The 20,443-nt window shown below is 49.5% G+C and overlaps 1 protein-coding gene across 3 annotated transcripts in view; it reads right to left on the reverse strand.

The window, feature by feature from the left end:
• The window catches only part of malt2 (MALT paracaspase 2), a 128,236-nt gene that overhangs the window by 55,000 nt on the left and 52,793 nt on the right, over positions 1-20,443 (reverse strand). For 2 of the 3 annotated variants that reach the window (XM_038777594.1, XM_038777592.1), the window contains exons 5-10: positions 19,685-19,829; positions 17,029-17,207; positions 9,196-9,292; positions 6,528-6,575; positions 4,202-4,255; positions 2,726-2,929 (exon numbers count right to left, since the gene is read on the reverse strand). In XM_038777594.1, coding sequence (XP_038633522.1) covers positions 2,726-2,929; positions 4,202-4,255; positions 6,528-6,575; positions 9,196-9,292; positions 17,029-17,207; positions 19,685-19,829 — 727 coding nt within the window. The remainder of the gene's footprint in view (positions 1-2,725; positions 2,930-4,201; positions 4,256-6,527; positions 6,576-9,195; positions 9,293-17,028; positions 17,208-19,684; positions 19,830-20,443) is intronic. The other variant, XM_038777593.1, reaches the window with a different exon arrangement.

Raw genomic sequence — 20,443 nt, forward strand, 5'->3', positions numbered from 1 at the left:
AAGGGGGAGAATTCGTCAATTACCGCCAGGAAGTAAATGTTGCGGTTGTTAGAGGGAAGGGGCCCCTTGAAGTCAATGCTGAGACGTTCGAAGGGGCGGGATGCTTTGATCAGGTGTGCGCGCTCGGGGCGGTAGAAGTGCGGTTTGCACTCGGCGCAGATGTGGCAGTCACGGGTTACTGTCTTGACTTCCGCGATGGAGAAAAGCAGGTTGCGGGCCTTAATGAAATGGTAGAGACGGGTCATCCCTGGATGGCAGAGGTCCGCGTGGAGGGAGCGGAGGCGGTCTATCTGCGCGCTGGCGCAGGTACCGCGGCACAGAGCATCAGGAGGCTCATTGAGCTTCCCAGGACGATACAAGATCTCATAGTTGTACGTGGACAACTCGATCCACCACCGTAAGATCTTGTCATTCTTGATCTTGTCCCTTTGTGCATTATCAAACATGAAGGCTACTGACCGTTGGTCTGTGTGGAGGGTAAACCTCCTGCCGGCCAAATAGTGCCTCCAATGTCGCACCACTTCGACTATGGCCTGGGCTTCCTTTTCCAGAGAGAGGTGACGGAGTTCGGAAGCCTGGAGAGTTCTGGAGGAGAAGGCCACGGGTCTGCCCGCTTGGTTCAGGGTGGCCGCCAGAGCAACTTCTGATGCGTCGCTCTCGACCTGGAAGGGGAGGGACTCGTCGATGGCGCGCATCGTGGCCTTTGCGATGTCCGCTTTGATGCGGCTAAAGGCCTGGCAGGCCTCTGTCGACGGCGGGAAGGTCGTGGTTTGAATGAGGGGACGGGCCTTGTCAGCGTAGTTGGGAACCCATTGGGCGTAGTATGCGAAGAAACCCAGGCAACGTTTGAGGGATTTGAGGGTATTGGGGAGAGGGAGTTCCATCAGGGGGCGCATGCGTTCGGGGTCGGGGCCTATCACTCCTTTACGCACTACGTAGCCGAGGATGGCTAGACGGTCGGTGCTAAACACGCACTTATCCTTATTGTATGTGAGGTTAAGGAGTTTTGCAGTTAGGAGGAATTTCTGGAGGTTGGCGTCATGGTCCTGCTGATCATGGCCGCAGATGGTGACATTATCAAGATACGGGAAGGTAGCCCATAATACGTACTTGTCGACCATTCGGTGCATCTCCCGTTGGAAGACCAAGACCCCATTTGTGACACCAAATGGAACCCTGAGGAAGTGGTAGAGGCGCCCATCTGCCTCAAATGCGGTGTATTTGCGGTCACTCGCGCGGGGGGGAGCTGGTGGTAAGCGGACTTAAGGCCCACAGTGGAGAGTGTTGCGCGGCGTCCAGGAGGGGCCAGCAAGGGCCTGGAGGTGGGGATCCCCGGTCGCTGCGCGGAACCGCAGCGACCGATTTGGCCTGGCAGACGGAGGAGAAGTGGCCCTTCTTCCCGCAGCTCTTACAGAGGGCGGAGCGGGCTGGGCAGCGTGGGCGAGGGTGTTTCGCAAACCCGCAAAAGTAGTAGCGGGGCCCCGTGGACTTGTCGGGGCTGGTTGCAGACTCCAGGTATCCTTCGAGACATGCCAGCCAATGTTGAAAAAGTTCTGCAGAGTTCGGAGTTTGCGGGCTGATGCGGAGGCATTCGGGCTTGATCCGGAACTCCATCTTCAAAAATCTAGCTTATTAAATTGATGAGCCATCAATTGCACGAGAGACGAATTGCTATACAAAAGTTAGGCTTTAATAAGCTAGAACTTAGCCCTGCGAATGTCTACAATAAAATGGACGACCGCCGGGCGCTTCGACTATTTATACCTCGGTGAGGAGGCGTGGTTAACTCAGCCTCTCGACCAATCGGAGAGCTGTCACATGACTGGTCTCATCCAATCGGTCAAGAGGCACATGACCGACCAGGGCCAATGGTAAGCCGGTGTTCTGCACCAATGGCAGACAGCTATGCAAATCACATCACCACACCTCGTGTCACACCCAAAACTCCCCCAACAAGAAACACCTTGTGTCACACCCAACTCTCCTGCAACCATAGCATTCTGTATTACACCCAAAACTCCGCCAACAACAAGATTCCCAATGCTCACACCCAAAAACACAAACTCCCTCAGCAGAATTCTCCATTAGCGGGATCCTCCGGTCTTCCAGCAGGGCACCCACTGGGTTTCCCAACGGTGTGAGGTAGCGACAATGGAAAACCCCATAGGCCGGCCGTCTGCAGGAACGAAGAATCCCACTGCTGGCGGGGGTGCGCCGTGCCGGGGAATGCGACTGGCGGACCGGAGAGTCCCGCCCAGTAACTGGTTTGTACCAAATCCCCTCCCCAACAGGGCAGGCACCTTGTGTAATATCTACCATTGCCCCCACTGCATCCGACAACACGGACCGCCCTGCCTCACACCTGGCTCTGAGATTCAAGCCTCAGACTAGCACACCTTATTTAAACTGCAAGAAATGATGCAACAGTTGAGTTCAGCACCACTAGGTAAGTGAGTGGAGAATCAGGCCGATTTGCTGCTCCCCGATCACTATCCAGTAACTCTTGCTCAGAAGTGAGGAACGCAGGTTGGGAACAAGATCAGCAGGGTTGCAATGCCCCTGTAGCCAAATGCCCCAGCAACACTCCAGGCAAGTAGAGCTGGCAGGAGGCTGTTGGGGCTCCTGGAACTGTGTCCAGCTTCAGGAGAAGAGGGGAGGAGTCAGAATGTTGCAGAGAGGGGACCTGTTTAACTCTGGGTTTAAAAAAAAGTAAACTTGTAGGTACCATACACTCCCTTGTCAAGAAGCAGCAGGAATTCATTCACAGCTCTTTGCATCTCGTGTCGGGTGAGGTCGAGCAGGGACACAACCTTGAAGTTGAGTTGGCGGAGGAGGTTTGTGAGCTCATGCACGTCTACCATTGGAGCCTTCAGCTGCTTGTGATATAAATAATTCATGTTTCCTATCAGCAGGGCTACCTTGTCTGTCGCTGAAAGAGACAAGGAAGGAGTGAGCATTTGGGACCAGCATTGCAAGTCCCCTCTGTATTGTCTGAGATCAGCGAATACCTCTGGCTTTCAGTGTCGGCATCAAGTATTTTCAGATTAGGTAGAGATAGCATGGGTCAGAGTTCATGGGTCAGAGTTCAGAGTGAAGTTCACTTCCCAATAGCATATCTTAGCCCCAAGCTCAGACAATGCACCCATGCAACTCTTCCAAACTCTCACTCACTTTCTGAGAATTGGATGTAGTTTTCGACGTGTGGGACCCAGCCAAATAGATAGGAGTTGATACTGGTTAAATATATTTCACACAGGAAAAATCCCATCTGTTGTTGTCTTAAATTGAACCAAGGCCCCCGAATGTAAAGAATCTGCTCCATGATTCTGTCCAAATCATTACCGTTTACCATGTGCCACTCAGTCCAGGGTTATTAAACAGAAGCATATTAAGAATCTGCTGTCTGATGTTCCTGAGGTTTATCATGAATTAAAAATTAGTAAAAAAGAATAAATTCAGATATTCATGTGGTTCTATTTCACAGGCTTATGGACATAAATCTAGGATGGCATTGAGAGGGTGCTGTATTGTTGGAGGTGTTTTCTCCCAGGTCAGATGATAAATCGAGGTCTCAAATGCTCTCAAGAGTAATAAAGGAAGATGCCACGATGCTAGTCTGCAGAAAAGTAAATGAGTTCCCCCTAGTATCCTGGCCAATATTTATTCCTTAGTCACTAAGAAACATGGATTGGCCATTTTCACATTGCTGTTTGTGGACTGTTGCTGTGCACAAAATGGCTGCTGTGTTTCTAACATCACCAGAATGATAATACTTCAAAGAAAAAAGTAGTTCACTAGCTCGAATGTGCTTTGACATCCTGAGGTTTGAAAAGGTATTATACTGGGATTCTTGCATTCATATATCAATTACATGAAGGGAGGGGGTGGGGTGGAGAATAAGGGGGTGGTTGTTACCCTTTTTCTGTATTAGACCGTTTCTTCATTGATCTAACCTGACACTATTCCCACTGTAGCCACTGCCCGGTGGCCCATGGTGGCACCCTCCACGACTGTCCAGAGCTACTGCGTGACTCAGACCATTGTCCAGTGAGTCACTGGTGAATGTCCATCTGGATCGTACCCAGTGTCAACAAGAACAAATATTCAGCTGACACACATTGTTTAGGTTCACCCCATTATTAGTGGACATCCCCTTTGCGGAAAGGAAATACTAAGTGATTTGAAAATTGTGTCAATTTACCGTAGAAATCCATAGGCCGAGGGAGAGATCTCAGCAGTAGTCCTGGATTGAGATCTGTAGTAAGTAACAGCACAACATCAACTGATTTTTCATTGCAGACAGAGAAAAGCAACATGGGTCATCAAACCAAGGTTTATACCCTCTGGATTCAGCCCCTTACCGATCGGGATCCAACACCTCACTGACCGGGATTCAACTCCTCACTGACCGGGATCTAGATCCTCACTGACCGGGATTCAGACCCTCACTGACCGGGACCCACACACTGACTGACTGGGTCCAGACCCTCACTGACCAAGATTCAGACCCTCATTGACCGGGATTGAGACCCTCACTGACCGGGATTCAGACCCTCACTGACCAAGATTCAGACCCTGATTGACCGGGATCCAGACCCTCACTGACCGGGATTCAGACCCTCACTGACCGGGATTCAGACCCTCACTGACCGGGATCCAGACCCTCATTGACCGGGATTCAGACCCTCACTGACCGGGATCCAGACCCTCACTGACCGGGATCCAGACCCTCACTGACCGGGATCCAGACCCTCACTAACCAATATTCAGACCCTCATTGACCGGGATCCAGACCCTCACTGACCGGGATTCAGACCCTCACTGACCGGGATTTAGACCCTCACTGACCGGGATTTAGACCCTCACTGACCAGGATCAAGACCCTCACTGACCGGGATCGAGACCCTCACTGACCGGGATTCAGACCCTCACTGACCGGGATCCAGACCCTCACTGACCGGGATCCAGACCCTCACTGACCGGGATTTAGACCCTCACTGACCGGGATTTAGACCCTCAATGACCGGGATCAAGACCCTCACTGACCGGGATCGAGACCCTCACTGACCAGGATCCAGGCCCTTACTGACCGTGATTCAGACCCTCACCGACCGGGATCCAGACCCTCACTGACCGGGATTCCTTCCCTCACTGACCGGGATTTAGACCCTCACTGACCGGGATCCAGACCCTCACTGACCGGGATTTAGACCCTCACTGACCGGGATTTAGACCCTCACTGACCGGGATCAAGACCCTCACTGACCGGGATCGAGACCCTCACTGACCGGATTCAGACCCTCACTGACCGGGATCCAGACCCTCACTGACCGGGATTCAGACCCTCACTGACCAGGATCCAGGCCCTCACTGACCGGGATTCAGACCCTCACTGACCAGGTTCCAGGCCCTCACTGACCGGGATTCAGACCCTCACTGTCCGGGATTCAGACCCTCACTGTCCGGGATTCAGGCCCTCACTGACCAGGATCCAGACCCTCACTGACCGGGATTCAGACCCTCACTGACCAGGTTCCAGGCCCTCACTGACCGGGATCCAGACCCTCACTGACCGGGATTCAGACCCTCACTGACCAGGATTCAGAATCTCACTGACCGAGATTCAGACCCTCACTGACCGGGATTAAGACCCTCATTGACCGGGATTCAGACTCTCACTGACCGGGATTCAGACCTTCATTGACCGGGATCCAGACCCTCACTGACCGGGATCCAGACCGTCACTGACCGGGATTCAGACCCTCACTGACCGGGATCCGAACCCACACTGTCCGGGATTCAGACCCTCATTGACCGGGATTCAGACTCTCACTGACCGGGATTCAGACCCTCACTGACCGGGATCCAGACCCTCACTGACCGGGATCCAGACCCTCACTGACCAGGATCCAGACCCTCACTGTCCGGGATTCAGACCCTCACTGACCAGGACCCAGAGCCTCACTGACCGGGATCCAGACCCTCACTGACTGGGATTCAGACCCTCACTGACTGGGATTCAGACCCTCACTGACCGGGATTCAGACCCTCACTGACTGGGATTCAGACCCTCACTGACTGGGATTCAGACCCTCACTGACCGGGAGCCAGACCTGACACCAACATCACACATTGTTAGTCAACAGAAAAAGTTCAGACAAAAATAAGCCCCAAGGCGAAGGAAGATGTAAGAACTGGTGATAAAAATCTGTTGCAGTTCTTAGTTGTAAGCAGAAGGAGGAGGTCTGAAGATTTAGGGAGCTAATTACAGACCTTGGACATGGAAGACTGAAGGCACATCCACCAATAGTTGTGGGAATGTGTAGCAGTGTACAAGAACCAGGGTTGAAGAAATGCAAAATATCTCAGCAGGCTGCACAGCTAAACAGAAAACAGAGATAGGTGGATGGTTTATACATGAGAGTAAAACATTTAAATTGGAGACCCTGGCAGCCAATATCATTCAGTGAGCTTAAAGCTTGTGGGTGATCACCGCGTGGTGTCGGATACCATTCTGAAAACATTACCTTCATCAGCGCCCACGACGAATGCCTCATTGATGGAAGTATTGGGTCCTTGAAGGATAAAAAAGAAATATGAACTTGTGACAGCGGCACCCATGACAACAGAGAAGGTTTGTTGCAATAAAAGAATCCTCAAATAGATTTTGATATTGCGATGCAGAAAAAAACACAGCGACTGGAAGAAATCTCAAAACGAATTCCTCACATTTCACTCAGGCATTAAGTTGTTAGCCAGAGAGATTTAATCTTTTCCAATCAAAGCTAAAATGTTATCACTTCCCCGATAAGTCCAGCACCAAATATTAAACTGAGACATACAAAACCCAAAGGTCCCAGGGTCAATTACCCAGGCCGTGCTTTTTAATAAAATACACATAATTCGTTCTCAGGATTCAGTCAACAATGGCAAGGCCACTGTTACTGCTCTGTTAGCTCTGAGAATGCACAATGATATTTATCATTAAACTTGGGAGCAATCGATTATAAAATGGGTGAATTGCTCAGACACACTGGAGGTCATTAAAATTCGACAATCTGGTAGTCAGACTGGATACGGTGCCAGGCTCACTTTTCTGATGGGCATTGGCGAAGTGGTCAGATTTTTTATACAACAATTTTGATTAGTGGCGTCAGTCCACAAGCTATCAAAATGTATTTTTAATAGAATTGCACAACTTGCTAAGACAGGAATTGAGCTCGCAAGCTCTAGGCCGAACATCTCATCACATGAACAGTTTTTTAAAAATCTGTTCATAGGATTTGAGTGTCGCTGGCTGGGCGTTGGATTCCCAGCCCCAATTGCCCTCGAGAGATGGTGTTAAGCTGCCTTCTTGAACCGCCGCAATCCATATGGTGCAGGTACATCCACAGCGCTGTTAGGGAGGGAGTTACGGGGCTGGATTCTCCGGTCACCGACGTCGAAATTGTGTTCGGTGACCGGCTGGAGAATCTAAATTCTTGACGTAATTTGGGGGTGGGGGAGGGGTAGGTACCACTTTTACGATGCTCTGCTCCTCTAAAGCGAGTATTGACGGCCTTAAGAGCATTGCCTGAGGCCTACCCCATGATGCTCCACCCCCGACCAGCCGAGATCCCGACGGCATGTGTCTCTCACGGTCTTACCCATCGGGAACACAATTGGGGGAGGGCCAATCCGTAGGCAGGGTGACATTATTCGGGACTGGGGACACTGTTGGGGGGGGGGGGGAGTGGACCGGGGCACAAGTGCCGGGCGAGGGGGGACTATTTTGTGCGCCGGGTCCACGAGCGCCCGCCTCCATGTTGCATGGTCTCTGCAGGCCACCTCCGTGCGCATGCGCTGCCACGGAGCCGGCAATTCTCCGGGGCATTTCGGCAGCTCGGACCGGGTGCTCTACGCTGCCGCCCTGCTAGCCTCCAGCCAAACGGGGAATCGGTGGCCGTTTTGCACCAGTTTTTCTGGCATAAAACGGCACCGTTCCCAGATGCCCCAGAATCGTAGAATCCACCCCAGGATTTTGACCCAGCGACAGTGAAGGAACGGTGACGTATTTCCAAGTCAGGACGGTGTGTGGTCTAGAGGGGAACTTGCAGGCGGTAGCGTTCCTATGTATCTCCTCCCCTCGTTCGTCTTGGTGGTAGTGTCTGTGGGTTTGGGAGATGCTGTCGGTGAAGGCTTGGTGAATTGCTGCAGTGCATCTTGTAGATGGTACACGCTGCTGCCACTGTACACCTGTGGTGAAGGGAGTGAATGTTTAAGGTGGTGGATGGATACCGGCTGCTTTGCCCTTGATATAATTCATGAGTGTTGTTGGAGTTGCACTCATCCATGCAAGTGGTGAGAGAATATTCCATCTTCTAATCATATCCTGGTTAGCAGCAGGAATCCTAATTCGCCTCACTGCCTGTAGACTAGGGAAATGAAAAAATAGCCATGGTTCCTGTGTTTATCCAGTGCCCCCTACCATTGGTGTTGATGGTAGGTGAGGATAGGATGGGCCTCAAAAGGCAGGCGTGGTCAAATTGTTTGCCACCCACTGGAGAGGTACCTGGCAGTAGATAGCAATCAACACGTGATGTGAAATAGGTTTTGGGTAACAGGGCGTTGGGTGAACTGAGTCATTCTGAAAATAATACCTTCATCAGTGCCCATGTGGAATGCTTCATTGAAGGAGGCATTGGATAACCATGTGCAATTACGAAACCCTACCTCAATTTGAGTCTATTTTTAGGGAGATGAGGGGAGCAAACTCAGTATTTTTTTTTCCAGAAGGGCAGTTACCATAGATAAGTATAAGTAAAAGTTTGCGGCCTCAAAAACATCCCTCCAAAAATCATATCGACCAAGTATAAAAGTGAACGGCTGAAGAGGTTGTGGGTGGTCACCATTTTGAAATATCATGCAGCATCCAAAACAAAAAGTCGGTGCACATTAAGCTTCCCACATCTTTACAATACAGACCCTATCGCCTGCTTGCTCCTTTGTATCTAGTCGTAGGTACCGGTGAGTAAAACATGCATTTCTGGGGTAACAAATTGAGGCTGACTACTAAGACAAGTATAACATTTGACGGCTGAAAAGGGAGGGTTGATGTACATGCCAAGAATGATTTTTGGGGTTGGACGAATGGGGTCGTCTTATACGCCAGGTTGACTTTTACACTGAATTTTTTCATAATTGCGATGAACGTACCGATCTCCACAGAAACAACCTTGCTCCAGATCGCGTGATAAAGATTAAACACATGACAGCAATAGTCCCCACGGTCAGCAGTTGTGACTCCATTAATCTAGATTTAAAATTGATAAGAGGAAAGTAAGTACACCTTTTCCAGTTTAGATATTCACACCACTATTTGGGTATGCTCTTCCAATCAGTAAGTTGGTTGTAGCGGCAGAGAACCAGTTCAGTTAAATCAGCAAGTTTCCCTTTGATTCTTCCCAGAGGAAGAGTAGTTAGAGTATGAGCCCTGACACTGTCTTTTGTCACAGAGTTGGTCTTACTGATAATCATAGAATCTCCACTGTGCAGAAGGAAGCCATTTGGCCCATCCAAGTCTGCACCGACCCTTCGAAAGAGCACCTACCGAGGCCCATTCCCTTGTCCTATGCCCGTAACCTAACATATTCCTTTTTGGACACTAAGTGACATGGCCAATCCACCTAATCTGCACATCTTTGGACTGTGGGAGGAAATCAGAGCATCTGGAGGAAACCCACGCAGACACGGGGAGAAAGTGAGAACTCCACGCAGACAGTCACCCAAGGCTGGAATCAACTCAGGTCCCTGGAGCTGTGAGGCAGCAGTGCTAACCACTGTGCCACCCTGTCGCCCGGTAGTGAGACACAATGTCTTTGACACCAACTTCTAACTTTTCCATGGGCCCCAGCAATAATTGACAGGGAGGTCCCAGGCCCTTACAAGAGCCTTGGCTCTGTGTTCAAGTTGTTTGATCTCACCCTAGTAGGGACATGGGGGAGGCAGGATGCTTCATTTGATCTCAATGCCCCTAAGTCTGTGAGTGCCAACCAGCCAGAAACCCTGCTCCTGGTAATTTTCTGGGGATCCCTGTTGGAATTACGTGCTTGTGGGCATCAGGTAAAGAGAGGGCATGGCCACTTTGTCCTTCACGGTTCATCATCTTGTTATGGGCCAGGGTTTTAAAAACTCCAAAGTATATCATGGAGTTCACCTGACCCACGACTTTTAATAGATTGTGGTTATGAGGAGCACAAGGGCCTACTTTACAGGTGTGATACAATAGAGATCTAAAGTACTTTTAAAACAAAACCATGTTTATTTAGGAATCCAGTTTACACTTTATAAACACACAGTAATCATCTTAACAACTATCAACACCAATAATCCCCACAGATACAGTATTCTATAAGTAACCCTTCATAACTTTCCTAACATCCATAAGTCCAAAAGACCCTTTTTACAGAAAGACAGTAGGTTTAAATTCTCTACAGAAACAGATATTACTTTGAAATCTCCCAAATGAACATGCTTTAGCTTGTAGAGATACCCATACACATCTGCTTGCTTTCACTGCATCTCTCCACTCTGAAAACAAAACTAAAACACACAGACACACACCAGCTTTTTGCTCAAAGCAAAAGTAAAAGCAGAGTCACAGCTCAGCTCCACCAACACACTGACATCACTGCAGCTATTTGATAAACACCCATTTCCTGAAAGTACATCCACTACAGCTATTTGATAAACATTCATTTCTTATCTCACATGACAATCTGACTAACACTCCCAAGAATGACCACTCGTAAAGTAATGGAGCTCAGTCATGGCTCAGTGGTGTCTCTCTTGCCTCTGAAGATCAGCGGTACAGTCCGTCTCCAGAGAATTGAGGATGTAACCCAAACTGGCACTTCAGTGCAGTACTGAGGGAATGGTGCATTGTCAGAGGTCTTTCAAATAAAGTATTTAAACCAATGTGGCCTGTGCCCTGTCAGGTCAACGTCAACAATTCCAGGGCAATATTTGAGGAAGAGCAGGGGTATTCTGCGAACCCAGTATTTATCCCTCAACCAAAACCTTAATCAGATGATCTTATCGTTATCCTGTCGGAACTGTCTGTCTGAAAATGGGCTTTTTAGTTTCTAAACGTCAAAAGTACTTCACTTGGTTGCAAAGCACTTTTGGCTATCCTGACGTAGTGAAAGGTGATGGATAAATGCAAGTCCTTTCTCTATTTCAAGGGAGAACTGCTGGTGCCTGAGCAACTACACCCAACTTTCAACTTACTTGGAGAGAAGGGGAGGAATAAAGGGGGGGAAAAAAACCCAAATTAAATCAACCAAATCTCTTCAGCGGAAAAGTGTAAATGTTTGTCAGTTGATCGATTGGGGTAACCAGGATATCCTAACCAACATCTAACATCTACTTGACCTTAGCTGAGAGTGCTTAATGCAAGCAAAGAGGACTCCCCATACAAATATACAAATTAGAAGCAGGACTTTGCCATTTGGCCCCTTAAGACCCAGGACTGAACAGTCCACTCGGACTAGGAGATTGTAAACCACACTGTACCATCCATAGACTTGTAGCCTACCAACCTGAAGGTCGAGCTCAACATTTTAATAAGATTTAAGATCTTAAAAGTATAAGATTTCCATGTTAGTTATCATTTAGGACAAACAGCTTAACACTTGTTTAAGTAGAGACAGAGGAACGTCAGACAAACATTTGCCTGCAAAAATCATCGGCAACTCCAGGCATGGAACACTTCATCTTTAGGTGACTTAACTTCTTGATAATTTTTTTCCCATTCTATTGATTGGATATTATGCTGACACAGAAACCAATTAGAGAAATACGAAGGGAATTCTGTGAATTCTTCAAACAGAAAGAAACACCTCATGAAATAAGTTCCAATAGATTTAGATTTATTGTGGACTTCCGCTGGCGGCGATGACGTAGGAAGCCACACATTTGGGAGCTCCCGATTCAAACGGACTTTTCGGCTCTTTTTAGAGCCCAAAACGGAATTTCTTCGGCGTCTCCCGGTGGGAGAAGGTGTGCTGATCAACTTTCTCCGCATTTCATGACTCGAACTCGGAGCAGAAAGGGGGAAAAAACGGCAGCAGCTCCCCAGACAAAATGGGGGAAGGATTCCAAGATGGCGGCCGGCGGAGCACCAGAGGAGTGGAAGCTGGGGGCCCAGGAGCAGCAAGCTGCTCTCCTGCGCTGTTTTGCAGATTTCAAGGCTGAGGTGCTGAGCTCTATGCAGGAAACGAGCTCTCGGAGATTCAGACGACCCAGGGTGCTGCCATCCAGGCATTGCAGGCGCAGGCCACTGAACGAGAGGAGGAGGCCGTGGTCCTCGTGAGTAAGGTGGAGGGGCACGAGGCACTCCACAAGAAGTGGCAAGACCGCTTCGAGGAGCTTGATCACCGCATGAGGCGGAAGAATCTGAGGATCTTGGGCCTTGTGGAGGGGCTGGAGGGGTCGGATCTGACAACCTACGTGGCCACGATGCTGAACTCGCTAGTGGGGGCAGGATCTTTCCATCTGCCCCTGGAGCTGGAGGGAGCCCACAGAGTACTGGCCAGGAGGCCTAGGGAGAACGGACCCCCGCGTGCGGTGCTGGTGAGGTTCCACCGGTTCAGTGATCGGGAATGTGTGCTGCGCTGGGCCAAGAGGGTGAAGAGCAGCAATTGGGAGAATGGGGTAGTACGGATCTACCAGGATTGGAGTGCGGAGGTGGCTAAGCGGCGGTCCGGGTTTAATCGGACAAAGGAGGTGCTCTATAAGAAGAAGATAAAGTTTGGAATGTTGCAGCCTGCGCGCTTGTGGGTAACTTATTTGGACCGGCATTATTATTTTGATTCCCCGGAGGAGGCGTGGGCCTTCGTGCGGACGGAGAAACTGGACTCAAACTAGAGGTTGGAGGTTGCGGGGTCGGTTGTAATGCTTTATTGCTGGTTTCTGCTGTCGCTGTGTTCTCTTTTTCTGTACTTTTGTAATTTTGATATGGTTATTTATTGGGGTGTTGCCTGTTTTTTGCTGTGGGGCATTGTTTGAGTTTTGTATCTTGCGGGGGGGGGGGGGGTTTGTTGTATTCTATATCGGGTTGGGGGTATGGAGTGGGGCTGGTATTTGGGCGCTGCGTCAGAAGGGTGTGGTGGGGCAGTGCGAAAGCGCGGGCTTTCCTCTGGTTTCCCACGTTGCGGGGCTGGGGGGTGGAGACGATGACAGGGGGTGGGGGGGGGCCTTAACTGGTTCTTCCCCACGCTGGAGCGGTGCCTGGAGGAGGGACAGGATGGGGGATGATCCCACTTTAGGAGGGGTCGGGTTTTTGGCGGGAGTTTCCGGGGTCAGCAGAAGTTAGCTGACCCACGGAAGTACAATGGAGGACGGTTCGCGGCTAGGAGGGTTCCTAGCCTGGGGGGGGGGGGGATACCGTGTTGCTGCTGGCAGGGTCAGGAAGGAGATGGTGTGGGCCGGGGGGACAGAGGTGAGGTGTTGTCGCTGTGGGGACTGGGTCGGGCGGGGTGTGCCGGCCTGGGGCGGGCAGTCGACGGGCTATGGCTAGTCGACGGGGGAGGGGGGCGGGACGCCCTCTGATCCGGTTGGTCACCTGGAATGCGAGAGGATTGAATGGGTCGGTGAAGCGGTCGAGGGTACTTGCTCATCTGAGGGGGCTAAAGGCAGATGTGGCAATGCTTCAGGAGACCCACCTGAAGGTGGCGGACCAGGTCCGTCTGAGAAAGGGATGGGTGGGGCAGGTTTTCCACTCTGGGTTGGAAGTGAAGAACCGGGGAGTGGCGATTCTGGTGGGGAAAAATGTGTCGTTTGAGGCATCTGAGGTGGTGGCGGATAAGGGGGGTAGGTATGTTATGGTTAGGGGCAGGTTACAGGGAGAGAAGGTGATACTTGCTAGTGTGTATGCCCCAAATTGGGACGATGCGGGCTTTATGAGGCGTATGCTGGGACGGGTCCCGGATCTAGAGGTGGGAGGTCTGATTATGGGGGGGGGGACTTCAATACGGTCTTGGATCCTTCACTGGATCAGTCCAGTTCAAGGACGGGTAGGAGGCCGGCGGCGGCCAAGGTACTGAGAGGGTTTATGGACCAGATGGGAGGGGTGGACCTATGGAGGTTTGTGAGGCCGAGGGCACGGGAGTACTCTTTCTTCTCCCACGTACATAGGGTTTATTCTCGGATAGACTTCTTCGTGGTGAGTAGGGGACTGATTCCGAGAGTGGAGGAGGCCGAATATTCGGCCATTGCAATCTCCGACCACGCTCCGCATTGGATGGAGTTGGAGATGGGGGAGGTGCGGGACCAGCCCCCGTTGTGGCGGTTGGATGTGGGGTTGTTGACGGAGGAGGAGGTGTGTAGGAGGGTCCGGGCAAGTATTGAGGGGTACCTCGAGGTGAATGATACGGGGGAAGTCCAGGTGGGGATGGTCTGGGAAGCCCTGAAGGCAGTGATTCGTGGGGAGCTGATATCCATCCGGGCACACAGGGAGAGGAGCGAGAGGAGTGAGAGGGATAGACTGGTGGGGAAGATGCTGGAGGTAGACAGGAGGTACGCAGAGGCACCAGAGGAGGGACTGTTCACGCCGGCGGCAACCACACCTAGTCGCTGCCGGCGTAAACAGCGCACGACAGGTGAGTTTGGGGCCTGTGGGGGGCGGAGAGGAGATTGAGCACCATGGCCGTGCTCGGGAGGGGACTGGTCCGCGATCGGTGCCCACCGATCGTTCTGCCGGCGTCTCCAAGAGACGCACTCTTTCCCCTCCGCCGCCCCGCAAGATCAAGCCAGCACGTCTTGCGGGGCAGCGGAGGGGAAGACAGCAACCGTGCATGCGCGGGTTGGAGCCGGCCAACCTGCGCATGCGCGGCTGATGTCATTAGGCACCGCCGGCTGCGTCATTCTCGGCGCACCGCCTTGACGCCAGCATCAAGGCCCAGCGGCCGAGTTCTCCGCAACGGCGCTCCTAGCCCCCCGGGGCGGGGGAGAGAATAGGGGGCGAGGAGCGGCCTCCGACGCCGTCGTGAAATACTCCGGGTTTCACGACGCCGTCGGCCGTTGGGGAGAATTCCGCCCACAGTAGCAGAGGGAGGAGCCAAGTCCTAGCTTTTGGAATTTAGATATGAACTTGGCTGGGCTTATGGTGTTGAAGGCGGAGCTGTAGTCAATGAATCGGAGTCTGATGTAGGAGTCCTTGTTGTTAAGATGCCCCAGAGATGAGTGTAGGGCCAGGGAGATGGCGCCTGCTGTGGACCGGTTGTGGCAGTATGTGACTTGCAGTGGATCAAGGCATTCTGGGATTATGGAGTTGATGTACCTCATGGCCAACCTCTCAAAGCACTTCATAATGATAAATGTCAGAGCCACTGGGCGGTAGTTATTGAGGCACGTTGGCCCATGGAGGAATTTGAAGAGGACGATGTAAATAATTAGATAAATTTCTGGAGAGACATGGGGATTGAGGGGCCTTGAGTAGATGGGTCAGAAGAATCTGCTGAGAAAGTGGGTAGTTAGACTGATCCATTATATTGAGGGACTGTTGTCTTTGGATTTGAGTGACAATTCTTGTTCTTAAATTTGTTTACATAATTAATATAATATTGATGCATGTCTCCTCAAAAAGAACACTTGATCCCTCTGTACTTGTGAACTGCCACCCTATCAGTAATCTCTCTTTCTGCTCAAAAGTCCTTAAAGAAACATGTTGTCATCTTTCAAATCCTTTCCCATCTTATAGTGAACGCAACTTTGATCAAAGAACAATACAGCACAGGAACAGGCCCTTCAGCCCTCCAAACCTGTACCGGTCATGATACCAACCTTTGCCAAAGCCCTCAGCACTTCCTTGTGCCGTATCCCTCTATACCCATCCTATCCGTGTGTTTGTCAAGATGCCTTTTGAACGCAGTTAATGTATCTGCTTCCACAACCTCCCCTGACAATACGTTCCAGGCACTTAGGTTTGCAATCCTTTCATTGTACACTTACCACAATGGTAGATTATCTCCCCTCAACCTACCAGATTTGTCTGCAGTCTTTGGCATGGTTGACCATACCATCCTCCTCTAATGCCTCTCCCACTGTCGTCCAGCCAAGTGAAGACTGCACTCAACCCTTTATCCAGTCATAGCAAGAGAATCGCCTGCAATGGCATTGCTTCCCATTCCTGTACCATTACCTCTGGTGTCCCCAAGGATTTATCCTTGGCGCTATCCTATTTCTCATCTGCATGCTTTTCCATTTGTACGCTGATGTCACTCAGCTCTGCCTGGTCTCAGCATCATGGTGGCTGAAACCATCATTCTTGTCTTTGTTACCTCTATAGACTTGACTATTCCAATACACTCCTGGTCAGCCAACCATTTTCTACCCTTTGTAAATCGAGGACTTCCAACTTCTACCAAGCCCATTTAGCCATCTCTCCTGCCTTCGCTGACCTGCTTTGGCTCCTAGTTAAGCAACATCTTGATTTTTAAAATTCTCATCCTTGTTTTCAGACCTTTTGCTGGTCTTCCCCCTCCCTCCCTACCTCGGTGAACTCCTCCAGACTGACAATCTTCCAGGGTACCTGCACTCCTCAAATTTTGGCCTCTTTCGCATCCCTGACTTTAATTATTTTACTACTGGTGGCCATGACTTCAACTGCTGAAGACCTAAGCTCTGAAATTTCCTCCCTAAACATTTCCACCTCGCTGCTTCCCTTGCCTTCTTTAATACACGTTAAAACCTACTACCTATTTGACCAAGCTTTGGGACATTTGCCTAATAACCATATAAGGCTTGGTGTAAAATACTATTTGGTAACAGTCCTGTTCAGTGCTTCATGATGATTTCTGACATTAGCGCTGCTTTAGAAATACAAATTTTTATTTCAACATTAGTGGGTGAGTTAAATAACTTCTCAGTTCAAGCAGTGTGTCAGCAGAAGGGTTTATTACTTCTAACATTCAGGGAAGACCTGGCCTCTCTATGTGAGTCAAATAGGCAAGGCCCAGCCAATCACATGAGTCAAAAATGGTCACAAACCTTCAGATATGGTTCGTTTGCCTCGGGCAGCATCTGGTTGTTGCAAAACCACTGGTACTTTGGCGGAGGATCACCCACAGCGTAACAAGGAAGTACCAAGGTGTCGCCCTCCTTCAGGGTCAGTGAGCTGGGATGCACCACAATGTGCACCCTGTTCAAAGTCAGACAAACCCCACTCACTGCAGGTGAAACACAACAAATATTCCATATTTGGGAGATGACAGACCACTGTGCTCAATCTCAGTTAAATCAGACATCACCAGAACAGGGCAACCCTGCTGCAATAGCAGGACAAAGAAGCACTCATTACGCTACTGAACCATACATGTCAGAAAGTTTGATCCCTGGTCAGTGCTGTGAGTTTTCCCAGGTTTGCAAGAGAGGGAGGGAGCAGGGGCTGCTGCAATTGGTCTCAAAGTAGCTGCGTGAGGTGAAGTTCATCCCACCTGCTCCCAAGTGTGAATCCTGCTAGAAGGTGTCCCCGAGCCCTATGGCCATCAGTTGAGAAATGTGTGAGACCTGCTACTGGGTCGCTGGCAGTTCCTGCGCTCTCTGATATTTCACTAAATGTTCATACTATATGATATCCAATCAAGTCTAATCCGAGCCTCACCTGAATCTCACCTTCCAGGTGATCAGCACCAGGAACTCTGACCCATATTGAACTCCCTAGGTGCTTTAACTGATGGTAGCATCTAACTGAGATTGATCAACTCAGCGATCATCTTGGTCTTGGCACCTACTCAGAAGAATGTGGCTGAAAGCAGCAACTGACTGGGAGATCAGCATGGTGCAGTAATATAGAGATTGGCTGGGTGTGTGGCCCTTAATGAACCATTTACTAACACTGATCTAATCGAGTAACTCCACAATCCCATTCATCTTGAGCAGATCAAGTCTAGTAATATTTAGAAAGTGAGAGTTATGGACAGGCAGCCACAAAGTAAGTCTAATTTTAAGGCACCCACAGGAAGGAGTGGGTTTTAAGGTTAACTCAATGAGCAGCAGCTCTAATGGAAAATGACTGCACCAAGATACAGGATACGGAAAAGAGGAAGGAACTAGCAGAGCTAAGAATATCGAGCAGCCATCACAGGTGCTTTAGCCAATCTGCACTTCACAGCTACTTAAAGTCATAATGACCTTTTGCTTTAACTGAGATCAACTAACGCAGCAAAGAGCATCCGTCAAGCCGAGGAATCTCCATGTACCGCATCAGGTGCAATATTCCCCAATCACAAGTGGAGCTTTCTCTCTCTGTTTATACATCATCTAGAAATGCCGGCGTTGGACTGGGGTGAGCACAGTAAGAAGTCTTACAGCACCAGGTTAAAGTCCAACAGGTTTGTTTCGAATCACTAGCTTTCGGAGCTCCGCTTTCACGAGGGGAAATTTTTAGCACTTTTGCGCTTAGATTCCAATTCAATCTGGAGAGAATCAGACAATGTTATGATTCTTGGGAATGTTAAATATGGGTGGGCTGTGTCCAAAACCAATCAAATTTTGTGTTTCAAGATTGTTTCAAGATTCAAATTTGAACAAATCAGACTCCATGCTCAAAATTACAAGCTTACACCGACAGCACCTGCCAAACCCGTGACCTCTTGTAAGTTCCCCTCCAGGCCACACACCATCTGACTTGGAAATGAATCACTGTTCCTGCACTGTGGCTGGGCTAAAACCCTGGAACTCCCTCCCTAACAGCACTGTGGGCGGACCGACAGAAGGACTGCAGCGGTTCAAAATGGCAGCTCACCACCAGCTTCTCAAGGGGCAATTAGGGATGGGCAATAAAAGTGCTGGCCTCGCCAGCAAAGCCCACATCCCATGAAAGAATTAAAGAAACACCAGTTGTTTTAATTTGGGAAGGCTGGTTAAATTGTGTTCAATTTCCTGGCACACAGACACCGAGGGGCACATTTTAAAAAGTTTTTCCTGTAATAAAAATCATTAGTTTCTTTACAATAAAACCAACTGATGCACAACAATGAAATTAATAAAAAGTTCAGTTTAGTCTTTTTAAGTGATTTTACGTCATTTACTCACGGGTGCTGAATTGAGAACCCTGATGAAAATGTTTAATTTTAAAATATTTTAAGATGGTGACAAACCCATTTTCAGCTACATCAACAAAATCCCACCACATTTCCATAGTTCAATGCATATTCTAATGGAAGCCCAGTTCTATTACACCGCCCAATTACCCTGCTGTAATTATTTTCAATTTTTCCAATTTAGTGTGAAATGTGTTGTGAAATGTTTTAATAATTAGAGTATCCACCCCCCCCCTCCCCGTACATTGACACTGGGGGGAGGGTACCTTGTTTCCCCAACACAAAATTAGTGTTTGTGTGGGATGGGGGGGGGGGGGGGGGGGTGAGAGACCCACACATACACAGGAAGAATATGCAAACTCCACACGGGCAGTGATCCTGGGCCAGTTTTGAACTGGGGTCCTCGGCGCCATGAGGCAGCAGTGCTAACCACTGTGCCACCCTTCAATTGCCCTGGTTGATGGAAGATTTTGCCTTGTGCTTATATGTAAATGAATTTTAACGGACATTTGAAGTGAGCCCCAACCCGACCAATTGCAATTGCATTTTTGACACAATCTCATGATCCCGGAGACTCAATCCTCACAAGACTTTTAACTTACTTGTTGTCGGGCTGCTGGCAACTCGGAGTCGGACCCATTTAGAATACAAAAAGTGGGTTCCACAGTGAACCCTACAGACATACCAATCACCATCATCAAGGTTAACACAGTTAAAGAGGAGCTCCGATGAGTTACCGCCCTTGACCTAGGCAAAAGAAAGTTAATCGTGAGATTGAGTGGGGTGATATTGTCCTTTCGCAGACAATTAATATTGCAGCTGACTACATGAAGAAAAGACAGGAAAGACAATCTTTTGCTGATCATTCCTAATCCTTTTATAGCCTATGTACCCTATCACTGACTCTACCCCACCCATTAAAATACCCACATACCCTCAGTTGCACCCAGACACAGGTCTTGTACAATATCCTGTATCCTACCCATAATCCATACACAAATGTGCATTTATTTAGCACCTTGGACATAATTAAAATGTCCCAAGGTGCTTCACAGGTGCATGATGAAATGAACTGTGACATCTAGCTACATGAAGAGATAGTCGGGCAGAAGGCTGAAAGCTTGATTGAACAAGTAGATTTTGAGAAGCATCTTAAAGGAAGGAAGCGAGGTGGTGAGGCAGCGTGGTTGAAATAGGCGGCCTTAGTGATGGCTGAAATGGAAGCTCAAGGTCAGATTTGGCAGCAATTTTGCAAACAGTCTTGTTCAGTCTCAGATAGTTGGCACGGAGAGGGATGGAGTCAGTGGCAAGGAAATGGAGTTTGTGGCATTAACCAAAGAGAATGGCTTCAGTCTTCCCGA

This window comes from Scyliorhinus canicula, chromosome 18 (genome assembly GCF_902713615.1).
Source record: "Scyliorhinus canicula chromosome 18, sScyCan1.1, whole genome shotgun sequence".
Classification (NCBI taxonomy): Eukaryota; Metazoa; Chordata; class Chondrichthyes; order Carcharhiniformes; family Scyliorhinidae; genus Scyliorhinus; species Scyliorhinus canicula.